The sequence below is a fragment of the Entelurus aequoreus genome, linkage group LG07 (assembly GCF_033978785.1).
Source record: "Entelurus aequoreus isolate RoL-2023_Sb linkage group LG07, RoL_Eaeq_v1.1, whole genome shotgun sequence".
In the NCBI taxonomy this organism is placed as follows: domain Eukaryota; kingdom Metazoa; phylum Chordata; class Actinopteri; order Syngnathiformes; family Syngnathidae; genus Entelurus; species Entelurus aequoreus.
In genome coordinates, this window is record NC_084737.1 from 57,369,821 (window position 1) to 57,391,945 (window position 22,125).

The following is a 22,125-nucleotide window of genomic DNA, read 5'->3' on the forward strand; positions in this document are numbered from 1 at the left end:
GGAGGTTTAAGCCTCAGGTGAGGTTAAGTTTTTTTGTTTTTTTTAAAGGATCTTTTTAATGATTTTTTTAACATGAAATAAAACGTATAAAGGATTTTACAGAGGAGTACATATTTTGCTAATCTGTTGGAGAGAGGATGTGTACACAGCCTCTGTAAGCCTCTTGCCCGCTAGCTAACAAGAGTGAGACAAAGTTGTGTGAAAAATAACTTTAACTATCATTTTAGCCAAAGTTAGCCAGCTAAACTTTGTCTACATCAAATCAAGTACGTTTTAAAGCGTCAATTTGCAATGCTGTAAAGAAGTCACAAACGTGTATGTGAACCGGGCATACATAATGTCGGATATAGAGAACATACAAACTCTTTATTTATTGAATCAAAAATACTGAAATTCCACGACATAAAGAATTTGCAAACAGCCAAAATGATACACAAAGCAATCTATAATGTGCTACCCAAGAATATACAACAATTCTTCTCAAACAAATAGGAGAAATAAAACCTTACAGAAAAATTTAATTTAAAACATTTGTACGCACGTACAACACTTAAGACCTTCAGTATTTCAGTATGTGGAATTAAATTGTGGAATGAATTAAGCAAAGAAATCAAACAATGTACTAATATGATCCACTTCAAGAAACTCTTCAAACTCAAAGTGTTTACAAAGTACAAAGAATAAGTACCATGATAAACATTCTGAATTTATTCCATCCATCCTTACATTTTCTAGATAATCTTATTTATCTCACCATATGAGATACAATTTACTTCACTAATTATTATTTATTTATTTATTTTTAATGTTATTAGTTATGGAGTATATTGTGAATAAATTGAGAACAGGAAGTAAACAAAAGTGTTAGCAACTGCTATGTAAAGGAAAAGGGGTATTAAATCAATCAATCAATGTTTATTTATATAGCCCTAAATCACAAGTGTCTCAAAGGGCTGCACAAGCCACAACGACATCCTCGGTAGAGAGCCCACATAAGGGCAAGGAAAACTCACCCCAGTGGGACGACGACGTGAATGACTATAAGAAACCTTGGAGAGAACTTGTGATGTATCATGTTGTATGCATGCATGTTTAAAATAAATTTAAACTCAACTCAACTCAACTCAACTCAACAGTACCATAAGTACTGTCTAGTTACCGTACACAGCATTAAAACATGCACATGGTAACTTTCTGTTCAGTGCAAAATAAGTTTTACTATAAAAGCATGTCAGTATTATACATCAGTGTATGTCGGTGTTGAAATTGTGTTTTTGGTTTGATTTTCGTCTATGCATGGTACAATCGTATGTGCGCAACATGTATTATTTATTGCTCTTTTTTGTGAGTGTCTTTGTTTTACTTTTGTAGCTGTGTATAGAAATAGCACCTCTGAAGTGGCAGCTCGTTGCATCAGCTCTGTTTCTTTAATGTATTTTGTGAGCTTTAAAGTTTCCCTCTTGTTTTCATAACCAAGATGGTGCCGCAGATGGCCGCCACAATACTGTGCTCTCTCGTAGTTGCTACGTTTTTCTTTGTTTCTTGCACTGAACAAAGAGATCCCAGTCTACCAAGTCGAATTCATTGTGTGTTAAACATACTTGGCCAATAAAGCTGATTCTAACATTTTTCTTTTTAGATTGTTTGCAACTGGAAGAAAGAACACAAACTTTTGATGTCATTATAGTCAAGACTCAAAGCACAATTACGCAGCAGCTCTGTTAGATAAGAGTATAAAATATAATATAAAAACACTTAAATCTTAAAAAAAAACTAAACAAATGGATGAAAACAATGTCAACAAACGGCCAAAGTTTGAAAAATCATTTGTCTCTGTAAATGTAAAAGCAATGGATAGTTTAGGTTTTGATTTTCAAACTATTGCTCAACATAAAAAGGTTGCATTGTACTGCACTGATTCATGTATTCAAGTCAGATGTTGGTAAATTGTGTATTTTTTTTGGTCAACGCTATTAAATAGTGTGTCCAAATACTTGGAACACAGAAATCCCACAAACTCAACAGTATTGTGCAAAAGTGTTGGGCCAGCACCAGCTCTTTTGTGGTAACAAAGCTAACATGATCAAATGTCCTTTTTGACTGACAATGACGAACCGACATGGCTTTTTAATCCTGCCTGCCTAACTTTTCGTTTTATTTAAACCCTTTAACATTCATTATTCTGCTCTATGTGAGTGAGTTTCCCAGTTGAAAGAGATAAAGAACAGCAAGGTAATGTATGCAGAAAGTGTGGCAGCATAGCACTGAATAGTAGTGTTACACTGGGAAATCGGTAAGGTAAAGACAATTAGGACTGGATAGATTGCCAAGTGGTGGAGGTTAAAAGAAGAAGGTGCAAGGCAGGAGTGCAAAGAGACAGTGCTGAATAAGGCAAGGCTGCCTGATGGCCAGATGCTGAGGACAACTGTAGTGGGAAGACCACCTGGAGATAAGGAGATGTGGTGGCAGAATGATGAGGTACAGAAGGTAGTGAAAGCCCAAAAAGTGGCAAAAAAGGACTGGGATGAATCTGGCCTGCAAGAAGATAAGGAAAACTATAAGCGGTACAAACAAGAAGAAAGTTGCTAGAGTGAAGGCAAAGGCCCTTGCTGGAGTGTATAAAGAATTTGAATCACCTGAAGAAGAGCAAACATCTTTAGAATTGCAAAGGCCAGCAGGGCCAGCAGGGCCAGCAGGGCATCCAAAGATTAGACTTGCAAAAAACAGGTGAAGGATGGAAATGGAGAGGTCTTAAAGGCCTACTGAAACCCACTACTACCGACCACGCAGTCTGATAGTTTATATATCAATGATGAAATCTTAACATTGCAACACATGCCAATACGGCCGGGTTAACTTATAAAGTGCAATTTTAAATTTTCCGCCACACTTCCGCTTGAAAACGTCTCGGTATGATGACGTATGCGCGTGACGTAGCCAGTTTAACAGAGGTATGGCTTCCCCATTGAAGCCAATACGAAATAGCTCTGTTTTCATCTCATTATTCCACAATATTCTGGACATCTGTGTTGGTGAATCTGTTGCAATTTGTTCATTGCATTATGGAGAAAGAAGCTGAGCAAGCAAAGAAGAAAGTTGTCGGTGCGAAGCGGATATTTTGCGAGGGAAGTCAGCAACACATCACAGCCGGTGTTTGTTTACATTCCCGAAAGATGCAGTCAAGATCGAAGAACTCGGACAACAGAGACTCTAACCAGGAGGACTTTGATTTGGATACACAGACGTGATACCGTGAGTACGTAGCTGCGCTTCCAAACATTTGATCGCTTGCTATAACTAGCTCGAGCTAGTAGCTAGGAGCTAGGAGCTAGCATAACAAACACCGAAGTGTTTGTTATGCGGGATTAATTTGTGGCATATTAAATATAAGCCTGGTTGTGTTGTGTCTAATAGAGTATATATATGTCTTGTGTTTATTTACTGTTGTAGTCATTCTCAGCTAAATATCAGGTCCCACCCGCGCGTTTCCAAACATTTGATCGCTTGCCCGTACGTGCGTGTCACGTACGTAACTTTGGTTAAATATATAAGCTTTATGAACCTTGTGTTAGGTGAACGGTCCTTTGGGCTGACTGAGTGTGTGTGTTGTGCAGGTGTTTGAATTGTATTGGCGGGTTATATATACGGGATCCCGTCCATATAACCCGCTCGAGCTATAACTAGCTCGAGCTAGTAGCTAGTAGCTAGGAGCTAGCATAACAAACACCTAGTGTTTGTTATGCGGGATTAATTTGTGGCATATAAAATATAAGCCTGGTTGTGTTTTGGCTAATAGAGTATATATATGTCTTGTGTTTATTTACTCTTGTAGTCATTCCCAGCTGAATATCAGGTCACCCCCGGCTCTCACAGCATCTTCCCTATCTGAATCGCTTCCACTCCCCACTAGTCCTTCACTTGCATTTTCCTCATCCACAAATCTTTCATCCTCGCTCAAATTAATGGGGAAATCGTCGCTTTCTCGGTCCGAATTTCTCTCACTTCTGGTGGCCATCATTGTAAACAATAGGGAACTTTGCGGATATGTTCAATTGACTACGTCACGCTACTTCTGGTAGGGGCAAGCCTTTTTTTTATCAGATACCAAAAGTTGCGATCTTTATCGTTGTTGTTTTATACTAAATCCTTTCAGCAAAAATATGGCAATATCGCGAAATGATCAAGTATGACACATGGAATGGATCTGCTATCGCCGTTTAAATAAAAAAAATTCATTTCAGTAGGCCTTTAAGCAACCAAGTAAACATGAGGGAGAGGTGAATAGAATATTATCAAGATTAAGAAAAACTGAAGGTCGTACTTGGGAATGGAGGCCGGAACCAGGGTATCAGCAAGGTGGAAGTCAACTCAGCATTAAAAACAATGAAGAACAGAAAAGTATAAACAGTAAAATATAAAGACAATATAACATACATCCATAAACGTGGATGCATATGCAAAAGTGCAATATATTTATATGTACAGTAATCTATTTATTTATATCTGCACCTTATTGCTCTTTTATCCTGCACCACCATGAGCTAATGCAACAAAATTTCGTTCTTATCTGTACTGCAAAGTTAAAATTTGAATGACAATAAAAAGAAGTCTAAGTCTAAGTCTAAAGCAGGTTTCCACTACATGTAATTGATTGTAGCGCACCGCCACGGCAAAATAAACGCCACCACACCTTAAATATAAGGTTGTTTTTTTTAACGTGAAAACAAATTTAAGTAATATGTTGTTTGAATGGATTTATATGTTGTATTATTTTTGCACTATTGGCCATAATTAGTATGAAAAACTTCTCAAATATTATACAAATGTTCCTCTATGCCTTATTTTGAAAAACACACACATGAATCGCCTGCTACAGCTGGTCGCTCACCTGATCGACCCCGGAATGGAGTTAGCACTCAGCAAAATTAAGGACAGAAAGTTCGAGAGAAAAGTATTTCAAGTTAATTAATGCATTTATTTTTCAAGCCTGTGAAAACTACCGTAATTGTGATGTCACTACCAACAATAACGTCTAACTTTACGCCTTGTGCGTCTTTGAATGTCTGTTTGGACGTCTCCATGTGGAGTTTGCATGATTTCCCCGTGCGTGTGTGGGCTTTCTCCAGGTAGTGCAGCTTTTACCCACGTTCCAAAAATATGCATGTTAGGTTCATTGGAGACTCTAAATTGTCCCTAGGTATGAATGTGAGTGTGAATAATTATTAATAATTGTTATCCATCTCTAAATTAAAGAACTGTCTACATATTTAGCAAACAAATTCCAACATTGAGAGAGGGCAGAATATTGCTTGTACACGTGACTTGTTCCCGAAAGCTAAAACCAGTGGTGGTCAACGAAGTTAAGATGGCGGCAGACAGCAAGCAGCGTGCGAATTATTGTAGCACAAAAGAGGCTTAAATGTTCCTGCAAAAAGCAGATATGAGCAAAAAATCTAACTATGCAATAGAATAGATCGCAATACTTTATCAAAAAAAACATTTGTTGAGTGATGTCAAGGATTATACGTCGGTCTTGTTCTCAGACATATCGAACGATTGTGCTCAAGACATCATTCTTCACGACAAAACAGATGTAAACTTGGAAAGCATGGAGGTCTACAACTACTTTGTGTGTGGCTGGGTCTAGAAAATTGCTATCAAGACTCTACCAGATAAATATGCATCGTTTTTGCTCGGGTAAGGTTGTATTTTATGATTTAACTTCACGTCTACTGAGGTTTGTTGCTGTTGCCGTTTACGAGTAGCATGTTTTTACCCGTCTTTATCAAAATATAACTATAGATGTCAACATTGTGTATGTGCTAGAACAGGGGTGTCAAACTCATTTTAGTTCAGGGGCCGCATGGAGAGAAATCTGTGCACACGCGGGCCGGACTATTAAGATCATGGCATCAAAAACTAAAAAATAAAGGCAACTTCAGATCGTTTTCTTTGTCGTACTTTGGCCAAAAATAGAACAAGCACATTCCGAAAATATTACAATAAAAATATAGAAAAAAATACCGTCAGCGGTAAAGTTTAGATCCATGAAGGAAAGAAGAAATGAATACATTTACATATGCATAAATATTTGTTTTCTTTTGTATTATTTTTGTAATGAATTAAGTAATGTTTATGACAACCTTTTTCCAAAATACGATATATAATGTGAAAGGGACAAGCGGTAAAAAATGGATGGATGGATGGATATAACAGGATAACGAATACATTTATCATTTGTGTTTAAAAATATTACAAAAATGTGGGACCCCAAAAATGTACTGTGGGACCCCATTTTTATGACTTGATGGGGTCCCTGGGACCACATTTTGAATATTCCTAGCACCAACACTGATGGAGTATTGGTGCGTGCAAAACAGCAGCAGGCGGCTGCGGCCTGCGGGCCGGTTCTAATACTAATCAAATATCATCCCAGACGCCATAGATAATTAATTCGCGGGCCGGATCTGGCCCACGGGCCTTGACTTCGACACCCCTGTGCAAAAAGCTTCATTTATGATTGTTTCCTTTGGTAAAAGCTTAACACTATTAGGTTTTGCTCACATTTGATTTATTTTATTTACACTCGCCAAGTTGCTGCTTTTCGAAACCATCATAGCAAACATGTGTAAGAAATACAAAAAATATCAAGCTAACACTTAAATGGGAAATAATAACCGTTGAAAGCATATCAAACAAACCTAGACTGACCATACGTCCTCTTTTCCCCGGACATGTCCTCTTTTGCGGGGCTGTCCGGGCGGGGTTTCTTAAATGCCTCAAATGTCCGGCATTTTGAGTGAGGGAGGGGCAGAGAGCAAGTGAATCCAGAGTCCAGAGACAGACAGGACAAAAGAGAGAAGCCGAAACGTAAATGCAACTTGCATGCGGAAAAGGTATCCGTGTTTTCGTCGTGGCCGTGACACATGGGAAGCAGAATGCACTGTGTGCAAAGCAGCAACGTATGTATCTGTGGCAAATAAAGGGGCCAACGATCTACAAGCCCATATGGACACCACAAAGCACAAAACAGCTGTGCAGGGCGAGAGCTCGTCTGATGTTTTTTGTTTGAATTTAATTAACTTGTTTTGAGGCATTATTTATGTTTACATTATATACAAGAGGTTATTTTGAATATTTTTACCTCTGCACTTTTTTCCAAAACTGTGAATGTTACAGTATATAAGTGTGACTTATTTTGTTATACTGTCAACCAGTGTTGGCGTTAACGCACTTTTTGTGTCTTTTTAACGCATTGAAATCAGAAAGGACGCAGATTTTTTTATTTTATTTACCATTTGCGGCCCACAGCCAATGTTTTAAAGGCCCACGGCACATTCTAAAAATACTATTAAAATAAACAAAAACATAACAAAAGTGAAATAAAAAAGCTTAAAGGTGAAATGTAATTTAGTAAAAGTTGCAATGTTGACTAATAAAACAAAGCTGTTTTTTTTTCTTTCAAACTGTCATTGCTCAAAACATAATATTGAATCAAAATCAATGTTATTATGATTTATTGACCTATCCAAGGTTCCGATTACTTCACATCAAATATTCCACTTTGAAAAATATTTTTGGTGGAAGATTTTGCGTATTTTGTGTGTTTGCCATAAAAAAACATAGTTTTGTTTGACAAAAAAGGGCGGAAAACAAACAAACAAAAAAACAATATATAAAAAAAACTAAAATACTTTGAAATGAGGAATAGATCTGAAGTTGATTTAAGCGTTAAATATAAAATGTATGTATGCCCTGGCACACCATTATCATCATTTCATGACCGAAGCAAAACACTTTTTACACTTTTATACTGAAATAAATACACCTACAACTTATTAAATAAAAACATAGAAAAAATACCAGAAGGGGTAAAGTTTAGATCCATGAAGGAAAGAAGAAAGTGAATGAATGTTTATAACTGAATAAATTTACATATGTATACACATTTGTCTTCTTTTTTTATTATTTATTTGAATGAATTAAGTAACGTTTATGACAACCTTTTTCCAAAACACAATTGCATTGCATTCTTCGACTCTGCTCCTTCGGAGTGCAGTGTGAGCTGCTTTTCTCGTCATTTTGTATAATTGTCTCGAGGAACTCTGAGGAAACGTTCATTCTTTTTGTGATTTGAACGATTCGTATAGCCGAAAACAACACAAGCATAGGGCATTTTTTCGAGAAAGGCTAAATGGCGCCTAGTACGCATTGAAACCAGAGCTACCTTGACCGCCACACGTATTCATTGGGCGGGACGTGAGCCGGATGTGACGTCAGTAACATCCCAGCAATAGTGCAGTTTGTGTTACTGGGGGGAAACCCTGCAAAGCATGGGGTGTGTGAAGATACCACTATTGTGCTTATCTAGAAAGAGAAGGGCGGCAGTGTGAGACTGCGCTAACGATAGGGGAATAAAGCTAATGTCCCATACCCTGACAATCTGGGAAAGATAAACAACAGAAGAATTAGGAAAGAAACATATATTGGAGAGGAACAATATAGCTTGATGCCTGGTAAGGGGACAACAGATGCAGTGTTTACCCTTAGACAGATAATGGAAAAAACCCAGGGCAAAGCAAAAAGGGCTGCACATGGTATTTATAGATCTTAAAAAGGCTGATGTCACGTGTCAAGTCAAGATGTCTGGAGATGTATGAGAGCGAAGGGAGTACCAGAGAAAGACATAAGGATTGTTCAAGAAATGTACAAAGAAGCAACAACACAGGTCAGGGGTAATATCGGGGGAACTGAATGGATACCATTTGGAGTTGCCTTCACAAGGGGTCTTTGTTAAGCCCATATCTGTTTAATCTGATTATGGATGTGATAAGAGACTGGTCCTATGGTGTATGCCGTTTGCTTGACATCGTGCTATTCAGTACGAGCAGAGAGGCAGTCGAGGGTAAATATTAACAATGGAAAAGGTTGAAGAGAGTAGATACGTTGAAATACCTAAGATTGAAGGTGGCAGAGGACGGGAATTCAGACACAAAAGTAACAAGTAGATTGCAGTGGACTGACTGGAAGATGTTGTCCGTGGTTCTACGTGATTGTAGAACAAATGTAAAGGTGACGGGAGGAGTATGTAAGTACTGTGTTCGATCCCCAGTCAGCGCTGTGTCAGAAAGGTTTGCAAAAGCTAAAACTGCAATGAAGAAGGTTCAGAAGAAAACGTTTGATGTCGCAGACATGAGAATGCTAATGTATGAGTGGAGTAATCACAATGGATAAGATCCAGAATGAAAGGATAAGAGGAATTTCAAAAGTGTTGGAGATATCGAAGGAGGTACAAGAAGACTGCAGTGGTGCGGTCATGTGATGAGAAGAGACCTACGTGGGGAGAAGTATGGCTCTAGAGGTACAGGGAAGGAGGGGAAGAGGAACACAGAAGAAGAGGTGGATGGACTGTGTGAGGGCAGATTGGAGAGAAAAGCAGCTGTCAAATGGCGTCATGTCTGATCAGGTTAGGTGGAGGAAAGCTGAAAAAACATCGACCCCACATAGAAGTTGGAAACGGAATATTCTGCTATATGTGCTTTTATTTAACCCCCAGAGATGAACAAAGTGTTTTAATTGGATTAAATTAAAATGGACTTTAGATTTGCAATGCTATTTTTTAAACTACCATTGGTCTTAAACTAAGTGTGCAAATGGAAATAAATCCAAAAGTTTCTTGAACTACAGGTTCTGTGCTTCTCAGGGATATACACGTCATGACAGTAATCCAAGGGACTGCGCCAAAGCTGCTCCGAGAAAATGAGGCTCTCATACAAAGCAGAGTGGGGGTTCGTCTACAAAAAAGCGTAAGCCTGTGTGACAAAGTTTTGCACGACAAAGTTCTGCAGAAAAGCAATATTTCATTGGATATTTGAATGTTTCTCTTGTTTTAGTTTTTACCAAGTTTTTGTTTCATTATAAAAATTTTAAGGAGTTTGATACACAGCTGATTTAAAGAAGAGGGAAATCCAGTCAGTATAAGAAAGACAAGTAATCTAGCTGTATGTTATTTTAACTTTCTGTATTAATCATTAAATATTATAATTTTAATTCAATATTAACCTGACTATACTTAGAGCATTGTACCATTAATGACAGCACTATTTTGGTGATTTTAGAGGTACAAGCCCATTTTAGACCTCGAGATTGCAGTACATGTCATTATAGCAAATTGAAGTACATAATAATTCACGTTGAGTTGCTCACATAACCTGTGTGTGTGTGTGTGTGTGTGTGTGTGCGTGCGTGTGTTTGTGTGTGACTTACTGCGCTCAGTGATAGCGTTGCGTGTGTCCTGGTTGCTGGTTTTGTTTTTTAGGTTTTGGGCCGCAGTAATCTGTCTGTCCAGAAGAGGGCGTCGCTGATCTAGCTCCTTCAAAGATGTCTGAACACATACAAAACATCAAGGAGTTAATCATCCCCCCAGCTCCAGGGTTAGATTCCCGGGCTCAGAGTCTTCTTTGTGTGTGGAGTTTGCATGATCTCCCTGTGAACGTATGGGTTCTCTTCAGCTTTTTCCCACCTCCAAAAACATGCACCTGGGGATAGGTTGATTGGGAAAACTAAATTGGCCCTCGTGTGTGAAAGTGAGTGTGATAGTGTCTATATCTGTTTTGGCCTTCCGATGAGAAGGCGACTTGTCCAGGGTGTACCCTGCCTTCCGCCCAAATGCAGCTGGGATAGGCTCCAGCCACGCTCACGACCCGAGAGGCACACGCGGTAGAAATGGATGGATGGAAGGATGGATTTTACATTGACAATAAAGTAAACTGCATGAAAATAGGCGGAGAAATTATCAGGTTATAATTGACTTTCAATATACAATGCATTCAAGAATTAATTCAAGATTCTTCATCATCATGATGCAAACATAACATTTTTAGTGAGGATCTCAATGAAAAGAAACATATAAAAACTCCTTCCATCCATCCATCCATCTTCTTCCGCTTATCCGAGGTCGGGTCGCGGGGGCATCAGCCTATATATAAATATACACATAATATATACATATAATAATATACATATAACAACTGACAAAGAAAAAACAAAAACAGAAAAAAGAGAGGCTGTCTCCAAATAGATAATTGAAAATTTAAAAATACAGCACAATATTGCACAATAGCGCATACGGAAAATATTCACAGTGCTTCACTTTTTCCACAGTTTGTTATGTTACAGCCTTACTCCAAACCAGAATTAATTAATATTTTCCTCAAAATGACAATAGGGGGAAAAATGCTAATTTCTATTATTTGGCTTGTAGTTGTTTGCTTCATGTCGCAGGCGAGCAAAGATGGTCGTGGTTGACCAAAGAGTTGTTTGATGTTGGATACTAGACAATATTAGATGCGTTCCTACAGTCTGTTACGACCGGGTCGCATTGTGCTGCGAGGTTCGTTCTCCCGGGATGCAAACGGACGACTACGGACAGGACTTGCAGGTAGGAACATGATTTATTCTCATAAATCATAAAACGAAGACAGGAACAAACCAAACGAAGCGTACCTAACACAAGGAAAACTAGTGGAATAGCTCACAAGGAAAACACTAAGACGGGACTTAGTGTAAGACACGCACAGGGAACTAGAAAACATTGAACGTAGCAGTTGCGTAAAGCAAACAAAGAAGCCAGCCCGACTGACTGGCAAAGGCAGGCTTAAATACTGTCTCTGATTACAAACAGGTGCGCGTCCCGAACACCAGAGGCAGGTGAAAATAATAAGTAGCTATGATAACCAACTCAGAGGTGCACAAACAGGAACTCAAGGAGTCCAAAACTAACAGAAAACACAAGTGACTCGAAAAACTTAAAACAGACTATGATCCGGGCAGCGGATCATAACACAGTCAGCCTTAATGCATTGTTGCAGCCTGATGATTTTTGTGCACATTATGTAACGCGCATTTGGGAGACGAGCAGGTGTCGTGTGTGGCCGTGCTCGGGCTGTGTGGCCGCGGTGTCGAGAGCAGCAGGATGTGAGGCTAAAAAAAGAGGCGAGGCATGCGGGCATGTTCAAGGGTTAAAATACGTGCCTGTCTGTTGGTCACTCTCCGGATGGGGGTGGAAAAAACGTATTAATATGACATCAGTTGAAGTTAAAGTGCCAATGATTGTCACACACACACTAGGTGTGGTGAAATTATCCTCTGCATTTGACCCATCACCCTTGATCACCCCCTGGGAGGTGAGGGGAGCAGTGAGCAGCAACGGTGACAGCGCCCGGGAATCATTTTTGGTGATTTAACCCCCAATTCCAACCCTTGATGCTGAGTGTCAAGCAGGGAGGTAATAGGTCCCATTTTTATAGTCTTTGGTATGACTCAGCCATCACAATCGACAGGTTGGTGACCCGTGGTGTAAAATTTTGAGGACAAAAATGAATTTAGTCCATTTTGGAATAAAGCTGTAACCAATGTTCCCTCTAATTGTTCATGTGTGTGAGCAAACGCAAAAAATTCCCTGAGCATTCAGTGGAGCTGTCACGCCAATTTTCTTCCCATTACAAAAACCTTCCTAGCCCCCATTTACTTCCGGGGTCATTTCCGTTTACGTCATTTCCTCTTATGTACGTAATTTCCTCTTACTGCCCGTCAGTTTTTTGTTTTTTTTAATAATATAGTCATTTCCTCTTACGTCATTGACTGCGATCGATAGAATCGACAGCGATCGATAGAATCCAAATCTCCTGAAAATGGTGGTGTCACTGAATGATATTCGTCTTTATCTTTCCCAGGGGACTTATGTCAAACACCAGCAGGCTTCGAAACATTTCAAGCGGAGTGTTAGGGCCGCTGCTGGGAACTTCTGTCTTCGTGGTAAAGTGCAAAAAATATAATTTAATATATAATACTGTTAAATGTCTGTACTACTTTAAATCAACATTATTGTTGAAACCATTTCACTAATATTAATTAATATATAATAATGTTAAATGTCTGTACTTTAAATCAACATTATTGTTGAAACCATTTCACTAATATTAATTAATATATAATACTGTTAAATGTCTGTACTACTTTAAATCAACATTATTGTTGAAGCCATTTCACTAATATTAATTAATATATAATAATGTAAAATGTCTGTACTTTAAATCAACATTATTGTTGAAACCATTTCACTAATATTAATTAATATATAATACTGTTAAATGTCTGTACTACTTTAAATCAACATTATTGTTGAAGCCATTTCACTAATATTAATTAATATATAATAATGTAAAATGTCTGTACTTTAAATCAACATTATTGTTGAAACCATTTCACTAATATTAATTAATATATAATACTGTTAAATGTCTGTACTACTTTAAATCAACATTATTGTTGAAACCATTTCACTAATATTAATTAATATATAATAATGTTAAATGTCTGTACTTTAAATCAACATTATTGTTGAAACCATTTCACTAATATTAATTAATATATAATACTGTTAAATGTCTGTACTACTTTAAATCAACATTATTGTTGAAACCATTTCACTAATATTAATTAATATATACTACTGTTAAATGTCTGTACTACTTTAAATCAACATTATTGTTGAAACCATTTCACTAATATTAATTAATATATAATAATGTTAAATGTCTGTACTTTAAATCAACATTATTGTTGAAACCATTTCACTAATATTAATTAATATATAATACTGTTAAATGTCTGTACTACTTTAAATCAACATTATTGTTGAAACCATTTCACTAATATTAATAAATATATAATACTGTTAAATGTCTGTACTACTTTAAATCAACATTATTGTTGAAACCATTTCACTAATATTAATTAATATATAATACTGTTAAATGTCTGTACTTTCAATCAACATTATTGTTGAAACCATTTCACTACAATATTGTGTGTGTGTAGAAGAGGTCCTGTACCATGGGAACAGAAGGGTCATTTGGACAGAGGAGGAGAAAGTGGCTGTGTTAACCGAAGCCCATGCAGGCCATTTTGGACCACGGAGGATGCAAGCGAAGATTGCTCCCCGGTTTTATTGGCGGTCCATCACAAAGGACACATTGGATTGGGTAAGCAAGCTCCTAGAAGGAAGATATTTGCTTTTAATTTTTATTTTTAGTTGAAACACTCAGGTTAGTAGTTAGTAGTAGGTCGCAAAGTGTTGTGGAATCAAATCATATCTACAATATGTTTCCCTTTATTACTGCTTTTAGGTGCGCACATGTCCTGACTGCCAGCGCTTTGAAAAGTTAAAGACCGAGGCGCCTGAGCTGAAGCCCGTCAAGGTCGTATCACCTTGGTACATGGTTGGTGAGTGGGTTTATTCACACATCCCTCACCTTTTCACGCACAACTATACAAAAACTCAGTCTACATTCAAATATTTGCTAAACTGAGAACTGGAATTCCTGCTCTAGGTGTGGACCTCTTTGGATCTGTGAAAAAGTCATCTAATGGGAACAGATATTGTCTCACTTTGACCGATTATTTCACCAAGTGGGTTGAAGCAAGAACATTCCCAAAAAAGACAGCAGCCAAGTGCATAATTTATATATATATATATATATATATATATATATATATATATATATATATATATATATATATATATATATATATATATATATATATATATATATATATATATATATATATATATACAATTCTATAATTATTAGTTGTACTAATATAATTTCTGTGGTGCCCCACAGGCCTTGAGGGACATTTTCTTTACTCATGGTTTGCCTGAAGTTATCCTCACTGACCAGGGCACTGAATTCAAGAAAGAGGTAACTAAATGGTGGTCTTTGACTATTGTACTCTAGGATTGTAATTCAGTCTGAATGTACTCACATGCTTGAATGCAATATTGAATTCTAACCACAACGTTACTGGTAAAATGTTTCATGATTGTCATATTGGTGATGACCAAGCCAGAACTCATTCCCTTGATGTTACAGAGTTATGGAGGTTCTTCCAAACAATATGGTTAGGCTGGAGACCCTGGATGGAAAGCCCAAGCATATAATGACCCCGCATGCATCACTGAAACCTCTGCGCCCGAGTATGTCAAACTAAATGCTGTTTACAGGCATTTTGGTTCAGAGATCTTAATATCCCTCCCCTGTATCATAATATGCCTCCTCTCTCATTTAGGGACTCACCCTGGCTGGCCAAAGGATTCCCCTTCAGCCCCTGTGCTTCCAGGAGATGCTGAAATGCTGACTTCATCATCGGAGGAGGAAACTGAGGTACTTTTTCAGAAAAAAAGTGTTTATGTGTCCATACATGTAGCTTTCTAACTATTTGTATGATTGACACATGTCCAGTGTGATTGTTTCACGGACCATACATATGCTGGCCCCACATCACCCTGGAAAAAGGAGCTGCACCCGACCAGAAACAACTGGTGAGCAGGTTTCCAATTGAGTAAAATTTTGACATTGGAGCCAGTATTTGATTAAAAATATATACATTTATTGCTTTGTGAAGTGGCCAAGGTTATCTTCAAGTCGAGTAATGTAAAATTTTCTCATGAACAGCTCGAGTATGTTTTGGCCTGCGATCGTCCAGCTATGGAGCTGATCGTTAAAGAGGGAGGGGTGTGTTTAACCCGAGAAGAATTTTGGTCTCTCGGGTTGTCCAGAGACATGGACTCCACGGTCAGTACTGTAACTGTTATGTTTGTTTCACTTGACTGCTTATTCCATGGATATGTATAACTTTGTTACATCTGTAATGTGATGACAGATTGGAAATGCTTGCCTCCAGCTGGTTCAGGAAGCTGCTCAGAGACATGTATGGTTTCTTAGAGCTGCACAACAGAGGCTGCTTTTGGTCATTAAAAAAATCTGATTCAATGGTTAATATAAAACCTCACATATCCTCATGTTTTTGGATTCAAAACTGTTCCAGGGCAAAGATGTCTTCATTGCCAACATGTATATTGTACCAACGTGGAAGCACAAAGACGTCGATCCAATGTCAAGCCTTCCAGTGAGTACAATGAAATTTGAATGATAATAGCTACACTAATCTGAAATTTCTTTCTAAAATATTCATAAATGTTTACTACAGAGGGATGCACATCTAAAGGATGCACTCCTCTTCCCAGCGTGGAGCAAGCACAACGGGCCAGAGCATTACCTTCTCTGTGTAAGTGTTGAAAAGAAAAATACTGGAGATATCTTATAATTCTTGTGCAATTACATTATTTATGCCTCTTTCTGCATTGACCATTGTAGGTGTTGAGGCCGGCAAAGAGAGAAATTCTCTTGCTGGACTCTCAGTTTGCCCTTTGGCCATCTGGTTTTGGTGATGAGGTGTACAGAGCCATCTTTAGGTCCCTTTATAACAGACCTGGGCATTGTACGGCCCGCGGGCCGCATCCGGCCCTTTGCGCATCCCTCTCCGGCCCGCGTGAGGCCAATCATAAATTACAAAATAAATTTCAAAAAGTATCTATGTCGAGTGTGCAATACAACGGTGCTGCTTTTGTTTTGAAAAGCATTATTTGTATTACTTCCGTGTGGACGTATGCGCGTGTGCGATTGTGAGTGAATTGAACGGCGCAATAACTAATTACAAAATAAAGTTTAAAAAACATCTATGACGTGCGCGCAATACAACTGTGCTGCTTTTATTTTGAAATGTGTTATTTATGCCGTATGTCCGGGGGGAACCTGTGAGTGAAGGTGCATATAGAGACAAGTGATGAGACGCTAAAAAAAGAAAAGTTGATGACGAATGGCGTGTTTTGGACTGGCAAGTATTTCTTTACATAAATTAAAGGTAAAGCCGTGTGCTTAATGTGTGGTACACAGGTTGCTGTGTTTAAAGAATATCATTTTAATCGCCACTACACGAAGAAACACGAGGGAATATACCGGAATGTGTCTGATGAAGCGCGCGCAAGGGAGGCTGATGCGTTGATGGTAAAACTGCAAAGCCAACAAGGACTTTTTGCCATATTTCACACCCCCAGAGATGCAGCCGTCAGGACAAGTTTCGTCATTTCTCACAAAAGCGCCAGAAAAAGTAAGGCGTTTTCTGACGGAGAGTTTATTAAGGAGTGCTTATTGGACTCTGTTGCGCTGTGTGCCCGGAGACTTGGACTGTTTTTTGCTAACTTTGGATGAGATCTGTGATGTACGTGACACCTCCAGCTGCTCTTCTTCTTACGTGGGATAACTGCAGACTTTCAAATCACGGAGTAGCTGGCAGAAATGCAGTCAATTAAAGAGACAACCACAGGTAATGACTTGTTCACATAGGTAAATGCGTGTTTGGACATGTTAGGACTGAAATGGGACAAGCTGGCAGGTGTGACAATCCAATCCACTTGATTTATACAGCACATTTAAACAACAAAATGTTTCCAAAGTGCTGCACAACAATATTAAAAACAATATTCAAATATTATCCTTAGCTCCACCAATGACTGAATAAAAAGAAAAAACAATTACATATAAAACCAATATAAAAAACAATATAAAATAAATATGATTAAAAACTATTTTTAACAACAGATGGTTGTCCAAATCTGATGGGGAAAAATGTTGGATAATGCAGGATAAAGTGACCATCAAAAGCAATCTGCTTTTGTATAAAGTTAAGTTAGGTTAAATTAAATTATTATTATTATTATTATTAATTATTATTATTATTATTATCATCATTATTATTTATCTTACGGTATATCAAAAATAATATTGAGCAAAATTTAATTGAAATATTGTCGTGTGGCCCTCCAGCAGTGCTCGGGTTGCTTATGCGGCCCCCGGTGAAATTTAATTGCCCACCCCTGCTTTATAATAATCCTGGCCACAGTTCCATTTTGGCCACTTTTTGTTCCAGCCATGTTCTGGTTTTGGCTATGGTTCTGTTCTAGTCATCTTTCCCTTCCCCGCTATGCTCATGTTTTAGACATGTTCTTCTTTCGGCTATGTTCCCATTCTAGCCATGTTCCAGTGGTGTGCAACAGGGGTCCCCAACCACAGAGTCATGGACCAGTACTGGTGAAACGTGATTTTGTTCATGCTTTGGCAGTGTTCTAATAGAATTTTCACTTGTTTATTTACAATTTGTCTTCATGTTTTAATATGCCAAGTGGCTTATTGCATTTTATTTTATTCACATTTGGCTTTTTTACTGCAGGAGCATTGCGCAGCACATCGTCCCAGGAAGCTGGAGTGAGCTCACTGGAAAAGACATGCATGTAATAGGTTTACTATATAAAATATAAATGTCTTGTAGTGAACCCAAAGGCTGTATACATTTTCATGGTGCTAATGTGTATTACCAGGAGATCCCACGCCAGACCTCGGGGAATGACTGTGGTGTTTTCATGCTCATGGTAAGTTGAGCATTTTTAAAGAAGAAGAGTAGGTTAAACTTCCCCCACAATGATGTGAAACACAGTATCAAATTACAAAAATATTTGGTTGCAATTATTGCTTCCAGAGATATTCCTATTTACCACATTTCCAGTATTGATGTTGATGGCTCTTTTCATCAATTTAGTAGATTATTACAAAGTAGAGAAATATTTTTTTCATTACACAATTATTACATGTGCTCAGAAAAATGACTATTTTCTATTTTTAGTACTCCCTCTGGCTCTGTACGGACACTACTTTTCACTACAGTGTGGTAAGTATTTAGATATTTAAAATATTTCAAAATAAGCGGCTCTGAGAGGTAAAAATAATGAACTCATTGTTATATCTGCTCTAGCTCGATATGCAGTCAATCCGGCGTTGGTGGTGTGTCCTTCTAATGGAGCGCTTTGGCATTGAAGGGTAGGACAACTTCTTGAAATATCTGATGTATTGTTTATCATGATTAGTAACTGCCTGTGATGAGGTGGCGACTTGTCCAGGGTGTACCCTGCCTTCCGCCCGAATGCAGCTGAGATAGGCTACAGCGACCCCCCGCGACCCCAAAAAGGGACAAGCGGTAGAAAATGGATGGGTGGATGGATTAGTAACTGTAATCTGAAGAGCTTTTCTTCAATTTCCCCAAAGGCATGGCCAGAGGTTCTGTTATTGGACAGACAAGGCGAGCGGCCTATTGCAGGGCATTCTTCAGCCAGTCTTTAGGGTATCCAGAAACTCAGTCTAGGCCATCGACTGCGTCATCAAAGATTAACTGAATACAGTACTGGTATGCCATGACACAAAAGTGAATAAATTGTATCATACCTATGTTGCTCCATAAAAAAAATGATTGGAGAAATATGTAAGCTGGGGGAAAAATAACTGGTTCAAAAATAATAATCTAATAACCTTTATTGGTTTGTACCTTGATGTGGTTTAAGAGCTTTTCACCATAACATGTCTACTTCTGAGGTGACCACCACTTGTGATTATAATTGACGCTTTGTCCTTTATCTGTGTTCTCCATTCCTTAGGTGCAGCTCGCGCAATGTTTGGAACAAAACATTTGTAAACAATAAAAAAACATTTTACATTGCAGTTTTTTGCCTCATTTTAAAGTCTTGAAGAAATACCCAAGGTTTTTCTTTATTATTATGTTCTTATTCTAAATATTGTCGTTTGTCTGACCACGGGTCATCTGACTTCACTGAGGTACATATGTGCACATAAATGTCATTTTAATTTAGTTCACTTACACAGAGAACTAAAAAAAAACTGAATTTAACGAATAAATTTAGTTTTAAAAGTTTAATAATGTTGATTGATAATTAATTAACTTATTGTACACTGTTATTAATTTCCGCATATGTCCACGAGTCAAATGTGCAGTCAGGAATATCCTCAAATTAATTTGTCAGATTAATACTTGTCCGATTAATACAGACGTTTTGTTAACGCTGTATTATAAAAAAGTCAAACGAAGTGCTATCGATCGCTGCCAAAGACGTAAGAGGAAATGACGTAAGCGGAAATGACCCCGGAAGTAAATGGGGGGTAGGAAGGTTTTTGTAATGGGAAGAAAATTGGCGTGACAGCGCACATGTGACAACATCAGACGTGCACACTATGGCCACACCAGTAGCACACCTGTCCCAAAGATGACTTACTGTAATAACAAGTTAAATATTTTAATTTAATAATCAAATGACAGCAGTCATTTTTATTAAAAAAAAAAAATAATATAAATGATTTGGCCCACGTAAATGAATATAACAAATACAATCTTGTTTTTCATGAGCTGTGTGCTATAGGGTTTTATGTCTAGATGGGGGTCCAGCTTTGGGAATAATGTGTACCCCTTTCAGAGATCACATTTAGTTCCGCTTAATATATCTTTTTATCAGCATTTCTGTAATCTAGTAACAGCATTCCATGATTAATATTCATACGATAAATTAACATTCTTAATAAATGACAGTATGATACGCACATCTGTTTGGGGAGTTATAGTGTAACGATCTGCAATTGAAACTTTGTGTGGTGTTAGAGTTATCTGACTTTTTGTGTGGCCATAAATGCATCACTGGCGAAGTGCAGTGAGTTTGTGCGTTGGTGCAAGTGAGAGAGAGAGAACGGCTGCTGCCGATATGACAGATGACAAAGAGTGGGTTTAAGCCTGGTTTGTGCGGCAGACAATGACCAGTTTTGCTAAATATACGTTTTTTACTATGTTTTTGTTGTGGTTACAACCAAAAAACAGTTTCGCTCAATAAAGTGATGGATGGAATTCCTGCCCTCTTTAAAGCGTCATAATTTAACAGAGTTGATGAACATTGTTTTCTCTGTTGTGGCCGCATGCCGTCACCTGTTACTCACAGTTGCGTTGCAAAATCATACAGAACAAATTGTTATCTGCTTATTTTGTGAATAATTCAGATGGGATTTGATTTTGTGCGCAGCATAGAGTTGCTGTGCGCAGAGGCCGTGTGAGCAATGCGCAATTGCGCAGGCGCGCACCTTAGAGGGAACGTTTGCTGTAACATAACAAAATGTGGAAAAAGTGAAGCGCCGTAAATACTTTCCGAATGCACTGAAGATGACCGGGGACAAACAGGCAGGTAAAACTGCACGGCCACTAACATTATCCAGAAGTCTGAATTCCTGCTTGGGGGTTAGTGTCCTCCCACCCCCACCAAAGACTGTTTTCACTGCTGGACTCTAGGAAGAGGTTCCGCAGCCTCCGAAGCAGAACCTCCAGGTTCTGTAACAGCTTCTTCCTTCAGGCCGTAAGACTCTTGAACGCATCATAATAATCCCCTCAATTCCCCCCAAAATGATTTAACTCGCTGGAATAAAAAGACAATATAACATACATCCATAAACGTGGATGCATATGCAAAAGTGCAATATATTTATCTGTACAGTAATTTATTTATTCATATCTGCACCTTATTGCTTTTTTATCCTGCTCTCCCATGAGCTAATGCAACAAAATGTCGTTCTTATTTGTACTGTAAAGTTAAAATTTGAATGTCTAAGTCTAAGTCTAAGTTTTCAGTTACTTGCCAGCATGCTATCTATTAGCATTTTTACGATTTTCATTTGTTGACATATTGTCTGGGTTAAAACACTTTAAAAGCGTAAGCCCAGAAGCCACCAAGTCTGTCCTTAATGCTGTGGGCCAGAGGTGAGCAATTGGTAGCATGCTGATTTAAAATCACCTTTGGAAAAAAACATTAGCAGCTGATGGAACAATGTGCGCAGACATCCAGTCACCTTCAGTTGGCCAATGTTGTCGTTAATGTCATCCAGGTCAGCCACCACCACACGCTTGTTCTGCACCATGTTGTCCAGCATTGTCAGCCAATCAGTCAGTTCTGCCCACGACTTGTTAAACTGCGCCAGGGCTGCAGCCTCAGACTGCAAACTACCAGTAAGCATTTCATCTGGAAAGCACACATAACGTTGGATGTTTAAATGTTAAACAAAAACAATACAAGAGCAGAGCAACACAAATCCAACCCAGCAGGCCCCCGTACCATTTTAAAAGGCTAGAGTGGAGTGGTTTAATTAGGAGTGGCTAGTTCAGGTTAATAATAGGAAAGTACTACTAATCTCAACTCCTATGTAAAAAAGACACCTGTCACACAGAAACTCTTTCATTCAAACCTTGACACCAGCATGGGCCACACTAAAGAGCTGTCAAAAGACGTTAAGGAAAATATTTTAAAGCCTGCACAAGAATGGAATGGATTACAAGACCATCAGCAAG

At 38.2% G+C, this 22,125-nt stretch overlaps 1 protein-coding gene across 7 annotated transcripts in view; it reads right to left on the reverse strand.

The window, feature by feature from the left end:
• Positions 1–22,125, reverse strand: part of dmd (dystrophin) — a 565,648-nt gene that overhangs the window by 154,865 nt on the left and 388,658 nt on the right. For all 7 annotated transcript variants that reach the window (XM_062054060.1, XM_062054059.1, XM_062054057.1 and 4 more), the window contains 2 exons: positions 21,630–21,799; positions 10,267–10,384 (listed from right to left, as the gene is read on the reverse strand). In XM_062054060.1, the coding sequence (XP_061910044.1) occupies positions 10,267–10,384; positions 21,630–21,799 (288 nt within the window). The remainder of the gene's footprint in view (positions 1–10,266; positions 10,385–21,629; positions 21,800–22,125) is intronic.